General features: G+C 44.0%; 1 protein-coding gene across 7 annotated transcripts in view; it reads left to right on the top strand.

Moving 5' to 3' along the window:
• Positions 1 to 14,773, top strand: part of SCAPER (S-phase cyclin A associated protein in the ER) — a 532,470-nt gene extending 517,697 nt beyond the window's left edge. For all 7 annotated transcript variants that reach the window (XM_047863178.1, XM_047863179.1, XM_047863174.1 and 4 more), the window contains 3 exons: positions 8,693 to 8,884; positions 11,463 to 11,514; positions 14,091 to 14,773. In XM_047863178.1, the coding sequence (XP_047719134.1) occupies positions 8,693 to 8,884; positions 11,463 to 11,514; positions 14,091 to 14,194 (348 nt within the window). In that variant the 3' untranslated portion in view covers positions 14,195 to 14,773. The remainder of the gene's footprint in view (positions 1 to 8,692; positions 8,885 to 11,462; positions 11,515 to 14,090) is intronic.
• The last annotated feature ends 6,621 nt before the right edge of the window (positions 14,774 to 21,394 follow it).

Raw genomic sequence — 21,394 nt, 5'->3', positions numbered from 1 at the left:
TCATCCTCATCTTCATGTGGGCTGGCAGAGGTGTGCAAGAAGCTGGCTGGCAGCCAGCCGTGGGAATGAACTCAGGCCCGGCGACAGAAAGCCTCTGTACCCAGGAAGGGATGGACTCAGTCTGATAGCCCTGGATGGGTCTGGGAGGTGAGAAGCCAGGACTCAGTCATAGGAGTTTTCCATTCCCAGCTCCACCAATGACTGGCTGGGGGACCTGGGGCAAGTCTCTTGAACTTTCTGAATGTTGGATTTCTTTTTATAAAAGATTATCATCATCCCTGTCTGCCCACTTTCAGAGAGCGTTTAGAGACTCAGATGATGTAGGTAGAGGGGCTTTATAAACTACTGAGCACTGTCTCTGCCGGTGACCAGCTTTATGTTGTGGTGGGTATTGTGAGGTTCTAGCAATGCAGTGTCCTACAAGACTTTGGATTTCTTCACACCAAATGAGACACCACTCAATACTCACAAAGGGAGGATCTTTTCCAGACCCGTCCTTATAAGCAGGCTAAGGAGCCCTGAATTGGTGCTTAGGACCCTGAGGTCCCCAAGCCTAACTTCCTTCTAGGGTAGAAGACAAACAAAGTTCATTATTTAGGGGTGTCTTGATAGGCAGTTGGGGCTGCAATAACAAAGTACCATAGACTGAGTGGCTTATAAACAAGACAAATTTGTTTCTCAGAGTTCTGAAGTCTGCAAGTGTAAAATCAGGATGCCAGTCTGCCTGGGTTCTGGGGAGGGCACCCTCCCAGGTTGCAGACTGACAGATTCTTGTATTCTCACATGGCAGAGAGAGCCCTGAGGGCTCCCTGAGGTCTCATTTATAAGGCACTAATCCCATTCATGAGATCTCTGTCCTCATCCTAATCACCTCCCAAGGGCCCCACCTCCTGATGCCATCACATTGGGAGTTAGGGTTTCAATGTATGAATGGAGGAAGGACACAAACCTTTATTCTGTGAGAAGGAACTAGATATGCAGATGTAAGGCAACATGATGTGAAGATCATTGCAACCTCCAAGTTAGAAAATGGCATCTGTATCTAATAAGAGATGTGGTATGATTCTTCCCCAAGGCAAGTCACAGATGAATTTGTGAAGTAGGAAGCCTCTGACATTTTGATTAATTCTTTCCGTAATTCTTATGTGCCCAGCACTTGCCCAGCACTCCGGGAGCGCAATGGAGCACTAGATAGTAAAAGACACAGTTTCTGCCCTTTGGGAACCCGGAATTAAGCTACACAACTCCGATTGTGATAGCTGCTGCCACGTCTTCGGGGTTGAAAAGAAAAGGCTGTCTCTGGCTGTGCTGCCTGGGCAGACTTCCTGGGCTTAAGGATTTCCTTAAGTGCTTCGAGGGAAGCTCATCCTGGATCTGAATCAGGAACCCACAACACAAGCCTATTAGCTTTAGCCCTTCCTGTTCTGCTTTTAGATTGATGAGTCTAGCACAACAGCCTCAAGACACACACGCAGTAAGCTAAGCCTCTCTTTCTCTGTACCACTTACCAGTGTTTCTTGGACTGTGCTTATGCTGGGATTTTCTTTTCAGAGCTGTCAAAATGCACTTCCTACCCCACCACCACAAGATCCTGGCTGGCATCCCCAGCTCTGTTTGCATATCTCTCTCCTGTGCAAGCAGGGCCAGGGAGGGGCCGCAGAAATGGCTTCCTTGGGTAGCATGAAGCTTATTGGTGAGTCCCAGCCAGAATGCAGGGCCTGCTGCTGTCCGACCCCCATTCTGATGAGGGTGGGATGATGGAAAGCATTCATTAGGCCTCATGCCGGGAGGGGACTTCTGGTCCTACTAGTATATGGAAGGCAGATCCAACAGGAGAAGACTTGGAGCAGCAGAACTGGTGAACTAACCAAACACTCATTAACAATGTTTTTCACGTTGTGATCACAGACTCTGTCTCATTTGCTCCTCACCTAAACTCTGAAGGCTGCCATCTCTTTTTTCTTTTCTTTTATTCCAGTGTAGTTAGCATAGAGTGTTATATTAGTTTCAGATGTACAATATAGCAATTCAACATTCTATACTCTGTGCTCATCATAAGTGTACTCCCCACCACCTGTTTCACCCATCCCCCCACCCATTTCCCTGCTGGTAACCATCACTTTGTTCTCTATAGTTAAGAGTATGTTTTTGGGGGGCGCCGGGTGGCTCAGTCAGTTAAGCGTCTGACTTCGGCTCAGGTCATGATCTCACAGTTCGTAGGTTCGAGCCCCATGTCAGGCTCTGTGCTGACAGCCTGGAGCCTGTTTCGGATTCCGTGTCTCCCTCTCTCTCTTCTGCCCCTCCCCTGTTCACGCTCTGTTTCTGTCTCAAGAATAAATAAACCTTTAAAAAGAAAAAAGAGTATGTTTTTGGTTTGTCTTTTTTTTTCTTTGTTCACTTGTTTTCTTTCTTAAATTCCATGAACGAGTGTAATCATATGGTATTTGTCTTTCTCTGACTTCTTTCACTTAGCATAATATACTCTAGCTCCATCCACATTGTTGCAAACAGCAAGATGGCTGAGTAATATTCCATCACATATGTATGCCTCTTCTTTATCTATTTATCTATCAAAGGACACTTGGGTTGCTTCCATAATTTGACTATTGTAAATAATGCTGCAGTAAACATAGGGGTGCATGCATCTTTTCGAATTAGTGTTTTTATATTCTTGGGTAAATACCCACTCGTGGAATTACTGGATCATATGGTAATTCTGTTTTTAATTTTTTGAGGAACCTCCATGCTGTTTGCCAGAGTGGCCTCACCAGTTTGCATTCCCACCAGCAGTGCAAGAGGGTTCCCCTTTCTCCACATCCTCTCCAAACTTGTTTCTTGTGATTTGGTTTATGTGTGTGTGTGTGTGTGTGTGTGTGTGTGTGTGTGTGTGTGTCTTGTTTTTATTTTAAAGGGAGCGTGCATGAGCAGGGGAGGGGGTAGAAGGAGAAAGAGAATCTTAAGCAGGCTCCACACTCAGCACAGAGCCCAGTGCAGGGCTCTATCCAATGACCCTAGGATCATGAGCCAAAACCAAGAGTCAGAAGTTTAACCAACTGAGCTACCCAAGCGCCCCTCTTATGTTTTTTATTTCAGCCATTCTGACAGGTGTGAGGTTCTATCTCACTGTGGGTTTGATTTGCATTTCCCTGATGTTGTGTGATGATGAGCATCTTTTCATTGTCTGTTGGCCATCTGGATGCCTTCTTTGAGGATATATCTGTTCATGTCTTCTTCCCATTTTTTAATTCAGTTATTTGTTTTTTGGGTATTTGTATAAGTTCTTTATACATTTTGGATACTAAACCCTTATATCATTTACAAATATCTTCTCCCACTCAGTAGGTTGTCCTATAGTTTTGTTGATTGTTTCCTTTGCTGTGCAGAATTATCTATCCCTATTTTATGGAAAGGACCCTGAGGCTCAAATTAGTTAGCTAACCAGAGCCAGAATTAGAGCCCAGTGCTACCTAATAGCAAGCATCCTTGAGCCTGTAGATTTGTGGCTTATGGCCACTGAGAGACAAATGACCCATCTGAAATATACATGGTTAGAGAGGGCAGTCTTTCTAGTGAAACATTATTCTGACCAGGGGCAATGAGAAATCAGAGCTGTGCTATAGACTGAGTCATATCCCCCCAAAATTCATATTTTGTACCCTAACCCTCAGTGTGACTGTACTTGGAGATTGGGCTGTTAGAAACTACTTATGATTAAATGAACTCATAAGGGTGGGGTCTTAATGAGATAGGATTGGTGGCCTTATAAGACTAGGAAGACAGATCTCTCCTTCCATGCATACTCGCCAAAGAAAGGACAGATGGAGGTGTCAGTCTGCAAACCAGGAAGAGAGCTTTCATCAACCCTGCTGACACCCTGATCTTAGACTTTCAGGCTCTAGAATTGTGAGAAAATAAATTTCTCTTGTTTCAACCACCCAGTTAGGACAGCCTGAACAGAGTAAAAACAGGCTGGTATTCAATCTGGGAGCTTCTCACCACCTAAAATTCTTCCACCAATCCAGCCCTGAAAGTCCAACCCACCTTCTCAGTGTAGCCTTCCACATTTACCTAAGAAGTAATCTCTTCCTCCCATGGGGCCCCCTAATACTTTATCCTTGACTGTCTGATGACCCAGTCTCCTTTGTATCAATTGTCATTGGTGTACATACCTCATCTCCCTGAGAGCTAAAGCATGGATTTTCTCCGTGTTCCTATAGCACCTGGCACAGGAGGCACTCGGTAAGTGTCCAGTGAATTTAGAGCTCTTTCTTGGCGTTCTCTCTCTCTCTCTCTCTCTCTCTCTCTCTCTCTCTCTCTCACACACACACACACACACACACACAAACACACACACACAGTGAACCAAGTTATAATTCACCTATATTTACTACTTTGTAGAAAGCACAAGGGGGCCAGGGGTCAGCAGATGAAAGAATCAGTCCATTTGTCTGCTCCAGATTCTTTGTAAAAAAAAAAAATTTTTTTTTGTTGGGGGTAGGTGCACCTGGGTATCTCAGTCAGTTAAGCATCCAGCTCTTGATTTTGGCTCAGGTCATGATCTCACCGGTTTGTGGGTTCAAGCCCCACATCAGGCTCTGCACTGACAGTGCAAAGCCTGCTTGGGATTCTTTCTCTCTCCCTCTCTCTTAACACTAGCATTCAGATTCTCCTGACCTTCCACTAGGTTATAGCACACATTGGCAGCATGTAACTTTCTTTCTTTTAAAGCCCCTTCTTCCCACAGCTGTCAGTAGTTCCAAAAAGAAGAGGGAATAGGGGTCCCTCACCTCCCCAAGCCCCCCCCCCAATCCCTTGTCAATGATAGTTAAGAAAAAGGTGGTGAATACCAGGCATTGGATAAAAGATGCCCTTCTTCATTGACTCTGGAATTATGCCCACTGGCCTCTGCTGAAGAGAAGGGGCCTGTGCTGCCCATGGTCCTCTCTCCAGAGAATGATTAAGAATGGATCCAAGAAGGCTTTGAAGTACTCTCCCTTATGTTCTAGTATAGTCAAATAGTTTCTGTATGATTTATCTTAAATTCAAAATGTAGGAAGCTGGGGGTGCCTGGGTGGCTCAGTCGGTTAAGATCTGATTCTTAATTTCGGGTCAGATCATGATCTCACAGTTTATGGGAATCAAGCCCCGCTTCAGGCTCTGTGCTGACAGTGCAGAGACTGCTTGGCATCCTCTCTCTCTCCCTCCCTCTCTCTGCCCCTCCCCCACTCACACTCTCTCTCAAAATAAATAATTTAAAAAACATCAAAACATAGGAATCTAATTTTGAGTGAGAAGGAATGTATTTAAAGATCCAACACCCGTGGTCATGTTCTCATTCTTTATTTGGGTACTGGCAACACAGGTATATTCACTTTGTAAAAATTGAGCTATTCACTTTAGAGGTGTGTGTGTGTGTGTGTGTGTGTGTGTGTGTGTGTGTTATACTTCACTGAAAAGTTCACTTTTCTAAAAAATTCTCCACCTTGAGAACTAGGAAAATTGAACAATTTTCCCAGGGTCACACAGCTAGTGAATGCCTGGAGTAAAGGCAAGAACTCAGATCTCCTAGCTCTTTAGTTAGTACCTATTTTAAAAGTGCACCTAAGAGTAAGTGGAAAGTTCAATTTCAGTTTCTTTTAATCTGAATGTTGCTAGAAATTCCCTTGGTTTTCTTAGAGCCCTGCTCTGCATCTCAAAGTTGACATATTTGAGGTACGCCTGGGTAGCTCATTTGGCTGAGCATCCTACTTCAGCTCAGGTCATGGTCTCATGGTTCATGGGTTTGAGCCCTGCTTCAACAGCTGACAGCTCAGAGCCTGGAGCCTACTTTGGATTCTGTGTCTCCCTGTCTCTCTGCCCCTCCCCTGCTCATTCTCTCTCTCTCTCTCTCTCTCTCTCTCTCTCTCTCTCTCTCTCTCTTACTCAAAAATAAATTAATGTAAAAAAATTTTTTTTAAGTTGACATATTTGAAAGAGGGTTTTCTCATTATTATGGAGCCATACCAGCTCCCTACATGCTGTCTAACTGGTGGCTGTGGCCACCAGTGAAATTTACAGCCAAGCCACTCCTTTCTCCTGGTGCATGGGTCTGGAAAGGGGCTCCGTGGGAAGCCCCTATATGTTTGTGTTGGCCTGTGTGCCCTGAAAGGGCAGGTGGCCTGGCCAGGCTCAGAGTGGTACTCACCTGAGACCTTATCAGCAGCCCTTTGTCTGGGCAAAGGTGACAGACCAGCAGTTATTGATTTAGTTACAGCTCCATCAGGAGGGCATAGAGAGAGAAAACATCATTATAAATCTGAGATTTTCTTTAGCTATTTCCATTTCATTCATTCAGCAAGACTTTCATGTTCCATGATGACTCTGTCGACTTTAGAAAGCTTGAGCAGTTCATGGGGACGTTTGACCACCCTAAGGCCTAGGAGTCAGTGACTGGATGAGATAAAATTGAGCCTTGCCCTCATCCCCCAATCTGTCAAAAGCCTTTCAGTCAACTCTCTCCTGGTGCCCAAGGCTCTGAGTGTCAAGGTCATGATGCATCTCAGCCTTGCTTCCCTGCCCATGTGGGAAGTGCTTGGCCTAATTCAGCTGACCATTCAGCAGTGCTCATTGACATCGGAAACGCCACCCCTCTGTACCAAAAGCCCACCTGAATTACCCAGAAGTGGTCTCACCCACCAAGTCTCAGTGCTATAGGTTGGCCCCCTCCTGGACTTCCTAATCCTGTCTCCCCACAATGTCTGAAATGTGGTCCAAGGGACAGTGCCGACGAGATGTCCCACTCTGGCTCACAGCCAAGCCGGGGGGTGTGGCTTTTACCACCCTGGGTGGACCCCTTCCCTATAACCTGAATAAGTTCTATCACGGGTCCTGTGGGTAGAACACCCTGCCCAAGGTAACCAGACCTCCTACATCCATTTGTGTCTTCCCGTAGTCCAGGGACTTAAAAGTAGTGGCCTCTGGCAGGTCATTCACTACACTGCTGGTGACCTCTGTAAACTCACTTCTTCAACAGGCAACCGATAGTCAGCTCTGTTCCTCGAGGGGACTGACAGGCCCCCCAAGGGGCTTGCTTTCACTCCAGTGAGGGTCAGGAGTCCAGATGGAGTAAGTTCTGGTTAAGTTTGCATGTTCTGTGCTCCTTTTACCAGGAACCAGGAGCTGTCGTCTTTGAGTTAACATTGTGCCTGTGCCAGCCAGACTGGCCAATTTAATATCTTTTCAATTAGTGAATCTTCCAATAATAGCATTTTAACAATGAAGTTCCAAAGAAAATCTTCTTCTTCATTTTTGTCCAAAGGGGGAAAAGAAACGTGTAATAATGGTATTATAAATTCTAAAGTGGTGATCATTTGGCTGTGCTACAAAATTTGTTGCTAATAATTAAAATAAAGATTTAAGTAAATGCTTTATCAATAAAATAGACGATAGGACATATTTTTCTCAGCCGGTGTCAGGAAAGGCAGCACACAGCCATGTGCTGAATTGTCACACTGAGTCTTTAAAATTCCTGCTGGATTTGAAGGTATTAACAAGTCCCTATCAACATTCTCTAAGGGTTTTTGATGTCATTTTAGCTATTGAACTAAAATATGTGAACTATTACCTTGTTGATTTTGTCCTTAAACCAAACTGCATTATCATCTGAGAGTATGTTCTTAAAGTATTGTTAAAAGTACTTTGAAAACTTGTAAATCCCTGTAATTTATGTTTCTCCTGCCTCTGCTGTTTCATTCTGTCCTTCTGGTTTTAATTTGAATGCAGTCCTGTCTGGGTGTGTACCTGTAAAATTATGTTTTTCCAAGTACAATTTACAGTCCTGACCTTAGATTCTTACAGTGTCCCCAGCGTTCTCTGAGCTTCCTCTTATACCAAGAAGTGGGCTTCGGGTCCTTCAGTTCTTTCATATTAGAACCATCTAATCAAGGTTACTTGAAACAGATCTGATTTTGACATTTCTTAGTTTATCATGTAGGCCCAGGGAGTAAATTAGGAGGGCTTCCCTGCAAGCCCATTAATTGCATTGCCCCATTCCTTAAAACATATACACTTGTAAACCTAGACTGCCTCAAGACAAGAGTCTCATTTATCTAAACAGTTCTCCTTTTAGACTCAATGGCACTGATGGAAACACAGATAAGGAGTGTGGATCAGAGGAAGGATCTTTTGGAGCCTGTGCTTGCTGAAACTGTTCCTACTCCCCTTACAATCCCCTTTTCTTTCCAAGGACCTGTCTGCATATACAGAACAGTCAGTATATCCCCGGAGCTTGGTTAGGGGAAGACCGCAGCAGGCAGTGCAGTGGGAGAGGGCATCTTTCTTCTGAGGGGGCTCTTTGCAGGTTTCAAGGAATAGGACTTCTCTGTTTTAAGGGGAGGATGGAGGGCGGGCGCTTTGTTAAAGCAGAGTCTGTATGTTGAATCCTCTCCCGCCTGGCAGCCGAGCCCTTCATCGTGGACTAGAAATGGCCGCAGAACTTTTGGAATCGTTTCCTTAAGTTGGGAAATGAGATTTCTTTACTTTCTGTTCCTTTAAGAACAGATATCACTTAGGAGTCTTTTTTTTTTTTTTTTTTTTTCTCCTTACACTCCTCCAGTGTGTTCTCCATGGTTCTTACAGACACTGTTGGGAGTGGAGGAGAAAGGGGCAGGCAGAGCTTTTTGGCCATTGACCTAGGTTTCCTCTTCTGTTTCAGGTCATCGTACAGTCTGGCCGCCACCCCACGGTGCTGCAGAAACTCTGCCAGTTGCCCTTCCAGTACTTCAGTGACCCACGACTGATCAAAGTGCTGTTCCCCTCACTTATCGCTGCTTGTTACAACAACCGTCAGAACAAGATCATTCTGGAGCAGGAGATGAGCTGTGTTTTACTGGCCACATTCATTCAGGTACCTTCTGTGTTATGCCTGATTCTCTGACTTTGAGTGGAAGCTAATGCAATTGCAAAGTTAAAGTGAACCAGCTGTTTATTCTTGCCATCCTCAATGTCTTTAAAATTTTTCGCATTTTTATGTGCTTGAAAATTAATTTCTAAAATATTAGGATAGTAAAACTAGGGTTGAATGGTGTAAACTTCAACGTGGAGGACTTCAAGAAAAGGATATTTTTCCAGTTGTTGAAATGGTACACCCACACCAAGGAAACATTTTAAAAAGGTTGCCAGACTTCTTTAAGGCTTTTAACATTTACATTCACCTTGCCTTTAGTGCAGCTACAGGGAATAGATAAGGATTGCTGAAGAAGGATCAGTTAAAACTTCAGTTGATTTGTAAGTTTTAAAATAAGTATGATTCATACACACACGTGTGTGTAATAAAAACCTGCTATATTGCTTTTTTAAAAATCTAACAATTGTAAGTATGGCCTTATATTTTTCTGATCTGGTTAAAATTCTGTAGGACTAGAATCAGAATTAGTGCTGTAGCAAAATAAAGCAGTATTTTCACATCTAAATTAACTGCATCAACTGACAATAGAAACTCAAGTTGGCTATTCTTTAACATTTGCTAATAGCTAATCCTGCAACTTTTTTTCTGTCATTGTAGATCATTCATTGCTGAAAATCTTCCATTTTCCTTGAAATGTTCTATAAAACCAATGTTTTTTTGTTCCATGATGTACGTGTGATTAAAAGACAATGTTTTCTGTTAATAACAATGAAACAGAAAGCAGAGCTCTGTAGCAGTATTCTTCTTTATTCTGGCAAATATACATGCATCTTTGTTGAAAGGATGTGATAGTGCCCAGCTGGTTGGGATGGCTAAAGAGTCCAGCTTTCTTCACCTTAGACAGCAGTTAGTGGTTTATGTTTTTTAAACTATCCTCTATTAGACCATCAGTTAACAAATACAACTAGATCAATTGTGTTTAGAAATGTTTACTTTCAGCTTAGTTGTTCCAATTGAGTCTGGGTTCTGTTTTCTGAAAATTTTTTCAAAGATCTGCAGATCCACAGGTAGGGTATGGATTTCAAAACAAAAATCTTATGGTTAAATTAAAACCTTAATAAGATCTTACATAACCATCATAGCAACATTTAAGATTTTGCATATATTCTTAAAGGCTTAGGATTAAAATTTAAATAGAAAATACTTGGGCACCTGGGTGGCTTAGTCGGTTAAGCAGCCCACTCTTAGTTTGGGCTCAGGTCATGATCTCACAATTTGTGAGATCGAGTCCTGGGTCAGGCTCTGTGCTGAAGGCACAGAACCTGCTTGGGGTTCTCTGTTTCCCTCTCTCTCTGCTCCTCCCCTGCACTCTCTCTTAAAATAAAAAAATAAACTTAAAATAATAACAATAATAATAATAATTTAAAAATACACTATAGAGTATTTTAAGACTGATCTTAAAATTCAGTCTTGTATTCAGGAGGTAATTTCTGAGAGCCTCTGGTGTTCTGGGCACTGTTCTAGGCACTAGGAATACACCAATGAATAAAACAGATAAAAATTCCTGCCTTTATAGATCTTTCATTAAAGTGGGGGGAATCAAACAGAAAAGTAAAACAAATAGCATGTCAGGTGGTGTTAAGTACTATGGAGAAAAATAAGGCTGGGAAGGGGGATGGGCTGCCAGGGAGGGGGATGTGATGTGCAATTTTTTTATGACATGAGCAGAGAGGCCCCAACCAAGACAGTGATAGTTGAGCAAAGACAGTTTTGCATCTGTATGAACTTAGTCCCTCACATTTTCAACCACTTGGAAAACAGTTTATGAAAATACAAATGATTTCAGAATCTAAAGTAAAAAATTTTTACTTATTTCCATCTGGTATTGATCTTAAAGCCTTCTAGCTTTTCTCTGTGCTATTTAACACACATTTAAATGGAATTTAATGTAAATGTAACAAATTGAACATACATTTGGACACACACATTTTGTAAATGTTACAGAAATTTCTTATTTGAGATAGCATGTTAGATTAGTGAAATTAAATCAGATTTTCTTTTCTATAAATAATTATGCTCAAAGGAGTGAATATATAGTGGACTTTAGTGTATAATGTGGTTCTTTGAGGTCTGCATGTGTTAGGTTATTAATAGTCACTAGAAAATGATACTAAAAATAGGAGCTGGTAGTTTGTCATAGGTCTCTGAAAATTTACATAAAAGTGAAATTACTAGATTTTTTTAGCTGCAGAATATGTAAGGGCTTTTAGAGTTATGCTTTTTTAAAAAATGTTAAAAATCTATCAATATTTTAAGAGCAAGTTTGGCTAAAGCATTCAGTTCACTGAAATAAAGTTGTAGTTTCTGGCCCCTGATGATCTGTACCAAGATTTGAGTCATCACTATTTTATTTAAATTGAGAACCTGAACATCAATTTCTTAAGCTTTTATATTTGGGCTCCAAAGTATTCATGCAAAAATAGTTGTCTTTAGACTTCAGAATCACATTTAAAACTGCCGTCAGAGAAATTCTCTGTTCATAGCACTGGTATAAAAACACTTTTCTTGTCTCACACAGGATTTTGTACAGACTTCAGGTCAGGCAGATAACCAGCTTTATCAGCCCAAAGGTACGTCCTATTGAAATGAAATGTCATATGTTTGTTAGCTGAATGGACATGTTTCTTACTCCACCCTCTGGAACTATTACAGAAATCATTTTATTACATCACCCTAAAACATTTGAGATTCGGATACCAATTATAATTCAATGAGTAAAGAAACTGATTTTGTCATCAAGCATTAATGCATCAGAATATACAGAGAAATTTTGAAAATAAAAGCACAAAACATCTTTATGTAATTTATATTCACCTCATACAAGACATAACAAATAGTGAATAATTGCTAAAGAGCCACTTTGTAATACAGGAGACAATCAGGTCATTAATATTGGCCTACATTACTCACATAAATGCTAAAATCACATAGATTTGGTTTCCTGTCTGTGTTCAGAATAAAATTATGAATGATAATACCCCATATTTTCCCCCTTAAATTCAAGTACTTGGATATTTTTATTGAAAATAAAAACTGTAAAATTGTTTTACTTGGAGAAAAAAAGAACATCAGATTAGTAAGAGTTCAGAGGCCAAATGATTTACAAGCATTTTTTTTCCTGTAGTGTTCCTGCTGAGGTGCTTCCTATGATCAGAGCTGGAGATGTAGAATATTAAGGACATTTTTACTTTTTAAAAATATTCTGCTACACACACTGTAATTGAGAAGTACAAATGGCTCTTTGTCTGGCTGTTGTGACAGCACCTTTGATTAATGAGGCCCTCATACAGATTTTTTCCCCAATTCTTCCATTAGTTTGATACTCCTTAAAGTGTCAGAGGCCCACTCCCAATAGGACCCTCTAGGTGACCCACCAAGTAGCCCCTACTTGGAGGGGTGGTGAGTCACCTTGTCACCTTGGACAGTCTCTCTCTTTCTCTCCCTCGCGCCTCTCTCTCTCTCTCCCTCTCTCTCTCTCTCTCTCTCTCTCTCTCTCTCTCACACACACACACACACACACACACACACACACACACGTACACCAATTATCTATAGTGGGCAAATGTTGAAAAGTACATAGAAAAGAATATAAAGCTGTACCAGTATCATGAAAAAAAGGTCAGGTTTTATTGGTTCAGACACTCAGAGAAGTAAACAGAAAGCTATGTTCCTTTTCAGAAGTTCAAATCAACATCATAGTACCATTGTCTAAGCCAGAATTAGTGTGCAAGTTCAGGACTGCCCTGACTCAGTCACAGCCTTTTTTTTTTTTAAGTTATTGGAGGCTGCAGTGAGTGAAATCAGTATAATTTGTTACTATTTCTTAAAACAGTGTTTTAAATTTTGAATATATGAAAATGCCTTGAAAAATCTAATATATTTTTAATTGTACAGCAACTTTTTTACCCGTAAGAAGTACAGACATTCTTTCTTCTTCCTTTCTCCTGACTGTAAGGATGAGTCACCATTTGCTACATATCTGGCAGACATAGTCCCAAGAGCTGCCTCAGCTCGGTGGGTTGAGGCCTGTGAGAGTTTCAACCTTCTTTCTTTTCCAAGGACCCATCTTCTTGACATCCACGCTTTCCCCAATTCCAGTATGCTTAATCCGTAAAACAGCAAATGGAGAACTGTTCTCTGCATTTCTCAGAGTCATTATATTGGTGACAGCTCTTAATATGCTTACTTGGTTTTAAAAAAAAAGTGAGGGCACCTAGATGTTTCAGTGGGTTGAGCACCGACTTCAGCTCAGGTCATGATCTCACTGTGAGTTGGAGCCCCGAGTCAGAAATGCTGCTTTCATCATAGAGCCTACTTTGGATCTTCTGTCTCCCTCTCTCTCTGTCCCTTCCCTGCTTAGTTTCTTCCTCTCTCTTAAAAATAAATAAACATTTTTTTAAAAAGAATTTTTCTTTAAAAAATAATTCAAAATTAAAAAAAATGATTCCATACTAGACATCTGTTCTCTTTTTGCTTAGTTTAAGTCCCCAGAAATGTTTCAAGGCATTTTAGTTCATTGCCCAGGTAAACCTCTACATTCTAAGTGTAAAGCAGCTCCTGGTAGCACCGCATTCTTATTGCTAAAGGAGAATTCTGATTTTCAAACACTGACTGCTTAATCACTACCCAGCTAGGAGGTTGTTTTCTTTGCCTACATTGATAACCAGTAAAGTTCTCACTCATTCCCTCCACTTTGTTAGATGACTTGAATGCCAGATTTGAGCATTTTTTAAAGTCATATTTAAATTAAAATATTTTAAATTAGGCTATTTTAGACGACAAATGTCAAGTTTATATACAGATATATCATTTCGAGGCTAACTTAAGGATGGAAGAGATGACTGTCATTTTATTTGGATCACCATACTTATTTCCCCCTATTTTCTTACTCTGGAGTCCAAAAACAGGTTTTTTTGTAATGTTTTAAATAGGGATTAATGTCTGAATATGTTAGGAGCACAAAATAAATTGTGATTAAAATATGTATATTTTGTGCTGTAGGTAGATAAAAATAGATCAGTTACCTTCTTTATATAAACTTGTATCATGGTTTATTTGAAGTGCATGTCTCCATTTTGTAGTCAGATATCAAAATAATTTTAATTTCTTAAACTTCAAAGAATTTATTATCTTTTTTTCTTCTCAGGAAAATCCCTTGGTTCCCAAGACTATCTTGAGCTGGCTAACAGATTTCCTCAGGAGGCCTGGGAAGAAGCTCAACAGTTTTTTTTAAAAAAAGAGAAAAAATAAATGATTTGGTTAGTTCTGTATTTGAGTGCCCTTGTTAATATTTTAAACTGTTCAAACAAATGTTCTAACTGTTCCTGAAGAAGCTCATTTTCACATGTTTATACTCTCCCCCTGCATTGTAGATATGGTATATACTTTGCACTATTTATAATGACTGTAGATACTTTAATGTTCTTTCTAATTCTGGAAGTTGAGTTTATTTCACTTATGCACAATATTTTGGAGTTCGGTTACCTACATCCTATGATAATATATACTTTGCATTTGTAATATGGGTGAAATTAGACATAAAATTAGCAAGTCTGTTTTGTTCTTGTAATAAAATAACTTATTCTGTTTGCAGTGGTGACTTTTCTTATTAAGACAATACCAATTTGAAAGAAAAATGTTAACTCCAACTCTGGGAGTATTTTAATTAAAGACTTAAAATTAACCTCTAAATTTCCCTTTTTAAGGTTTGGAGTAAAGATGTTTATAACACTTGGCTATTCTAATTACATAATAGGTTTGGGGGCTATTTGAAATGAATTTAGGACATTGTATCCATTGGTCCGCCTCACCTTTCCTAGCGAACAGGACTTTCCTAGCAGAAAGGACTGAGAACCATTGCTGAACTGAAAGTATTCTCCAGAATAAAAATTATCGATTCAAAAAGATCAGCCATAGTGAATCACCTTGACGCATTTCCTCAAATAATTGTGAAATGAAGCAACTCTGAAGTAACCATAAAACAAGGCCAGAAGGGCTCTGAATAAAAGTTTTAAACTCCGATGCTCCGCTCACAGTTGAACGTGAGAAGGGTCTGCCTGGGAGACGTAGACCTTTTCATACCTCGTTCCCAGCGTTTCCCCACCTTAAGCCGACGGCCAGTGCTAAGCCGCTCACTGAATGACATCTGTAATAATTTCTGTCCGATAAGGATCAAACATTACCGTGAAGAAAAGATCTGGTTGGGAAAAAAAAGTGGCCTGAATATGTGTCAGAGTCAAAGCTATAGGAAGGTAGGCGGGGCGGGACCAGAAAATAACAAAAGTTTCGGTTTTTTAAAAACAACCTACTTAATGTTCACAACACTCCTTTTTGGAGCCTCACAAAGCTGCTGAGCTATGTGTTTTTACTTCTTTGCAAATCGAAAGAAAATGAAGAGGTCCCCAAAATTAAAAAAAAATAAAGACGGAAACCACGGCGAACGCGTCCCTGTGCCCTCTGTGCTCCCGCGGGCGCGGGTCCCGGGCGTCTTCCCCACGTCGGGCCGCAGGGGCCGCTGCGGGGCTGGGGCCGCGACCCCGCGGGTCCTGCCCGGGCTCCAGGGCGGGGGGGCCGCCGGCCCCAAAGCCAGCGGGACCCGCTCTCGGGAAACCCCTCCCGCCAGGGCTCGGGCGGCGATCCGGCGCCGGACCCGGGACGCCGCGGCGGCGCGCACACAATGCCGCGAGCCGGGCGGTGCACCTCTCTCCGAAGGCCGAGGGGCTGGGCCCTAGCGCCCGCACGCCCCCTCCGAGACTGCGGCCGGGGCTCCTCCGCGGCCCGAGGCGGGGGAAGGGGCGGGGCGGGGGAGCAGGCAGGTGTCCGCGGCCGGCTCATCGGCGACCAGCAGTCGCCCGCCCGGGAGCCCCAACGTGGAGAGGAGTTCCCGAATGCCTCTCGCCCAGCGCGTCTTGGGGCGTGAACGCAGAATCCTTGTAGCTGAAAGGAATAATCAAATATTTATAAGATTTCCTGCAAGATGCTTCACAATAGAATATACTTCTTATCTGGTCGGAAATTTGCCAGAAAGCCATAAATAATTGAAACAGCTGTGATTAACCTCTCAGAAACCATACCAGAATTCGCAATTAAACATTTAATTGAATGGTGTCGTTTGCCCCCCTCGTCCGGGAGGGGGGGGGGGGGGGAGTCGTCTGATTGAGATGAATCCCGGCTCCGCCCGGGTAGGGAGGTTTCGAGAATCGGGGCTTGCAACTCCTCGGTGACTCCCGACCTTCACGGTCTCTGTGCGTCTCGAGTTTAAGGCGCCTTCCGCCCGGCCAGAATGATTGAAGTTCTGACTCCCCTGGGTTTTATGATTAACAAACTCGCCGGGGACTGGGAGGGTGCGGCGCGCAAGTGAGTTCCAATTTGCGGGGACGAGTGCCACCCACTTGTGGCGGGGGCCGCATCCCGGGTCTCCCGAGCTCAGGGGCCACAAGTGGATCAGGCTGGGCCCAGGCGAAAGGCTTATGCTGGGTCCAGCCTGTGAAGCTGACGGTGCGAATGGGCGCGGCTGGGGCAAAAAAGCAACAACTTCATTCGGGCGTCGGAGCCCAGAATTTGAGCCAAATAGGAAAAAGTTGCCCGAAGCCCGGCAGCAGCGACATTTGAGCGCCCAGCGCTGTTACCCAACTGAATTTCCTGCTCCGGGCGGCAGCTCGCCTTCTGGGGAGCTCGACACCCTGGATGCCCAACAGGATGTCGAAGCCACAGCTTCCTGCCGAAATTCCGGAGCCTCTCCCTGGCTCCAGGCACTCGGGGCCTCTGTGACCCCGGACCGTGAACCTCGCCCCCGTTGCGCCTAGGTGGGAGCCTCACCTCCCGGCCCAGCCTTTCCTTCCTTCCCCAGCGCAGCTGGGAAAACCACTTGGGTCATTTCTTCCAGAGCTCCTTGCCACCTTTCTAAATTCTTAGGTGTCGATAATCTGAAAAGGGATTACTCCTCACCATCCCTATTCTTCCACTTCTCTCTCCCAGTTCCCACGCCCCCAACCCAGGGGTTCTCCCGCCTTCCGTGTTCAAACTACCCCCTTAAATATCCTGTTTGCCAACCGGGAGATTCTCAGCCTTTCTAAACTCCTGCCCCTCCGTTCATTCCCTCACTCACTCTCCCGCCAGCTGCTGACTTTGAGGAGGTGCCCTGATCACCTAGAAGTCCTGCCTTTCTGGCCCAATTGCTGCGGGGCCCCAAACTTGCTTTATAAATTGAGCCAACCCCAAATCCCCACACAAATCCACATCTGGATCCCAGTATTTTCTTGTGCCCTTTTCCTCTGCTATTGCTATTCTCAGTCTAACTCCGTTTATCTGCATCGTCCATGCACAGTCTCTCTCAACAAGGTGCTAGCCTGTAATTGGTCACACAATCCTCATTATTGCACTGAATCCCACTATGTTGAGGAAAGTTTACCTTTACATCAATCAGACCTGTATTTAAAAGCCTCTAATCTTCCCTACATCAGCTTAATAAACTCTGAATTTCCTGCTTGGAACTTCTCTTCAAATAGTTTATTATTCATTCATTGTTTCTTCTCTCCAGCATGCTATTCAGCTAATTCTCTTGCTCTCTCTGGTGACCACTTCTATGGGAAAACACAGCTAACTAAAATGTGTGGCAATGTAGGTCCTCCCCCAGGCAGCAGTGGCAGAATTAACATTTTCTAGAGAACAATCTTAGACAACGTCTCATTTAAACACAATATTTGCAGCTCTGAGCTTTAAGCCATTCCACATTCAAAATTGAAAGGCTGATTTCTGTTCCACAACCCATTAAATATTAAAGTTCGTTGGGAATACTGCCACAGGGACTCTGAATTTCCCAGAATTGTGCAGCCTTTCAATATGTATTAAATTTTGTGGTATAATGGCCATAAACTTTTCCATCTCTGGGAATCCCTCTCCTGCCTCAATTACATAGGGCTATCCAAATTATTAGATAAATCTTCTGGAAAAAAATATTCTAAAGTGAATCTAGTTAAATAACTAACTCCCATTTTCCACCTATGGCCCCTTTTTATTGAACTTTTTACTACACAATTGGGCATCTCACTCTGAAAGTTCAGTAAGCATAAAATACAACATTTGTAATTGTTACAGGTAATTTAATTTACAAGGAAATCCCGACTGCATTACTGAGCATGTTTAAAGATGACCTGGGAACCAGTAAAACTGATATTTATTAATGTCACCAACCATAGATCTGACACCATACCAGAGACCATTGTAATAAGGCTTCAAAGTCAAAGCTTTTCCATGGAAATGATGCACCTTTTTGGGTGGCCAGCAACCAACTACAAAAGAGTTTATAATATTTTACATAGTAATACATACAGATTCAGGCATCCTAATAAATGGTAATCACTTTTATCTGGGTAATTTCCCAATATTCAAAATCTGACACACTCACAGAATAGCAAAAAGGAGAATTAGATTTTTGATCTATGGATAATAAGAGTTTACTGTACTTAGGCAGATGTTTCCGTTTGTAGCATTTGCAGTCTTTCAGGGCGCCTGGGTGGCTCAGTTGGTTAAGCATCTGACTCTTGGTTTCGGCTCAGGTCATGATCTCACGGTTTGTGGATTCGAGCCCTGCGAGCCCTGCTTTGGGAGCTGGCAGAGCCTGCTTGGGATTCTCTCTCTCTCTCTCTCTCTCTCTCTCTCTCTCTCGCTGCCCCTCCCCCACTCGTGCTGTCTCTCTCTCAAAATAAATAAATTTTTAAAAATTAAAAAACTACTGCAGTCTTTCAAAAGCAAAAATTCAGAGCTAATTAACAACAAACATTAATGAAATTCTTTACTCAAGAACCTGTTACTTCCGTTTTTAAAGTGACAAAACCTAATATTCTGGATTAATCAAAAGTTTTCCCAAGTAAGATTTCTTGGAAGTTTAGCCTGCTATTCAATGGCCAGCCAGTAGGTAAGAGAAAATATCTATATTTCTGTTTGGGAAGGAATGGTCTAACTTAAGGGAGCAAAGCCTCAAAGAATCTAACCCTGATTATTAAAACCGTTTCTAGGCACTTGAGAGGTAAAGCTGGTCCTCATTAACCCTATGTATCTCCTCCCTTATCTCTTAAGTCTGCAGCACCATTTCCTAAATCCCGAAGAAAGGGAATGTTCTCTTCAAATTTTGTGCTAGCATCACCTTGACTTTGAGGAAGTAAAATATAAATTTGGCTTGAGTTTCCCACCTCCCATTTTCTTTCAATAATTGACAGCTAGTCTTCCAGTTTTGCATTTCTAATGGGGGAGGGGGAGGTGACGGAATCCTGCCCTCAGCTCCACTGAAAAACCTACAGTGGCCTCTGGCCATCCAAGCAGCCCACAGTTTTAACAGAAGGCACCTACTCTTCTATCCAGAGACCACAGCTGCCGCTCAGACACATTTTCCCTTACCAGACTCTACCTGAGATATCCCCTATTCACGGCATTGCTCTTTCAAAACAAATCCTGGACAAAGAAGGATATGCTTGGGGTCATTTATCTCGAGGGACGAGAAAACGGAAACCCAATGCCAGAGATTCTTCAAGAGTAGTGGATTGACTGGTAGGGTGGCAGTTTCCTGAGTCCACCAAGTGAGGCCTGGTCAGAGGAAAAGAACTGTCCCAGGCTGCCAAAGGGTTAAATATTTGTTAAGGGTAAAACCTGAGCCTCCTGTTTTTTGTGCTTGCCCGGGGGCCTGCTGGAGATTCAGTATCTCTCGGTTATTTCCTGCGATCACTAAAGCCAGTTTTCAAGAAAACAAGTCGCAGGGGTTTGAAATGTCACACCAAGTGACCTGGGCACGGCATATCCAGGGGCCATTCCCAGCCCCCTCCCACCCGGGCTATCCCCCGCCTCCTGCATTTCGGGTCTGGAAAGAAAATAAACCAAGGACACGCCAGACTGGTTCTGGGTGGACTTATTTTCCCGGGCAGCCACGATCCTAGCGGGGGCTTGTTGTGGCTCCTTCAGTGTATCGCTTGCAGGTGATGCCAAACGAAGATAAGGAGCCGCCGCCCGGCCTTCTCCTCTGTCTAGACAGGGGAATTAATAAATGCAGCGAGATTGATCACGTCGCGCATCCACTCTGGGGACAGCGCCGAGGGTGAGCCTTCACAGCTCCCCTGTTCGCCACGGGCCCGCGGGCTCTCTGGTCGACGGCATGGCCCGAGTGGCAGGCGTGCTAGGCGCCCTGGACAGGGGGTTCGGAAAAGAAGCGCCGGAAGGGCCCGAATGCACCGGCCGAAAATGCAGCGAGCGGTGGAGGCTCGGCCTTTGGGGGTGCACCGGACTGGGTTCTGCTCCAAGAGCAGAGGCAAAGCTGAGGGTACGAGACGCCCTCGCGAGCCTGACCGCAGGCTGGAGTCAGCCGAACTGCAGCTAACCGAGCATCGCAGGTTTCCCGCTCAAATGAGGTTTCCCCCCACTGCCCCGCGGACCTCGGCCTCGAAACGCCCGGGACCGGGGAAGGGTGGTGGGCAATGCAGACAGAGCGTGGCCTGGAGCAAGGGGCACGCGCCGACTTCCAGGAGGGCCGCCGCGCTTTCTAAAGCGCCAGCCAGGGCCGCCGGGGGGCGCACAGACCCAGCCCCGCCCCCCCCCAACAGCGCCCAATCCCCGCCGGGCCCGCCCCCCGGCCGTGCGGGAGCCCTGAGGGCAGCCGCACGCGAGGCGCGGGCACAAGCAGCTGGGCCCACCCCTGGGCACCCGCGGCGGGTTCTGCTCGGCCGCTGTTTCGTTGAAACAAGCTCCGAGCCCCAACCGGCGCTCGTCCAGCCCTCCCGCTGTGCCCACAGCACACAGCAGCAGCATCGCATCGGGTTATTATTATTTTTTATTAAGATCAAAATATCCATCCCACTGTGAACTGGCTGTTCTTACAATAAATAACAATAACTTACGTTTTGTTCGGCAAAGGCTCACACACTCTGTCCTCCGTCGACTGATAATTTAAAACATTTTCAGGAAAGTCTCATTTCTACTTTTTTCCGGCAATCATGCGCTTTGGGGATTGAGTGTCTGTTCCATTGGATTGTCCCCGCTTAGAGCCCAGGCAAAGCTGCCTGGGAGCGCGGGACCGGCTTGGGGTTGGAGCCCGCCTGGGCGAGTTCTGGGGGTGGCCCGGCGCCAGATGGGCCCTGCGCGTTCTCCGCGGGTAGGGGGCGCGGACAGAGCGGCGGCAGCCACGCGGAGCGAGGGAAGAGAAGAGGGCAGAGCTAACTCTAGTAAATCCCAAATTCTGGTTTTGAAAAAATAAAAGTTCTTGGATCAGGGCTCTCCGGTCTGGTGAAAGCAGGTTGCATCCTGGCGCTTTGGGCTGTCCTGACTGCTTCTCTGTCCTCTCTCTTTAAATAACAATAATAATAATTACAAAGGCGAGAGAGTTTTCGGAGCTGGAATGGCCAGAGCATGGGTGAGTCTCATGCAGGGAGCATGCGAGGTCCGCGGGCTGGCGAGGATGGGGTCCCC

Source organism: Prionailurus viverrinus, chromosome B3 (genome assembly GCF_022837055.1).
Source record: "Prionailurus viverrinus isolate Anna chromosome B3, UM_Priviv_1.0, whole genome shotgun sequence".
NCBI classification, from domain to species: domain Eukaryota; kingdom Metazoa; phylum Chordata; class Mammalia; order Carnivora; family Felidae; genus Prionailurus; species Prionailurus viverrinus.
This window is presented reverse-complemented; position numbering and strand designations above follow the sequence as displayed.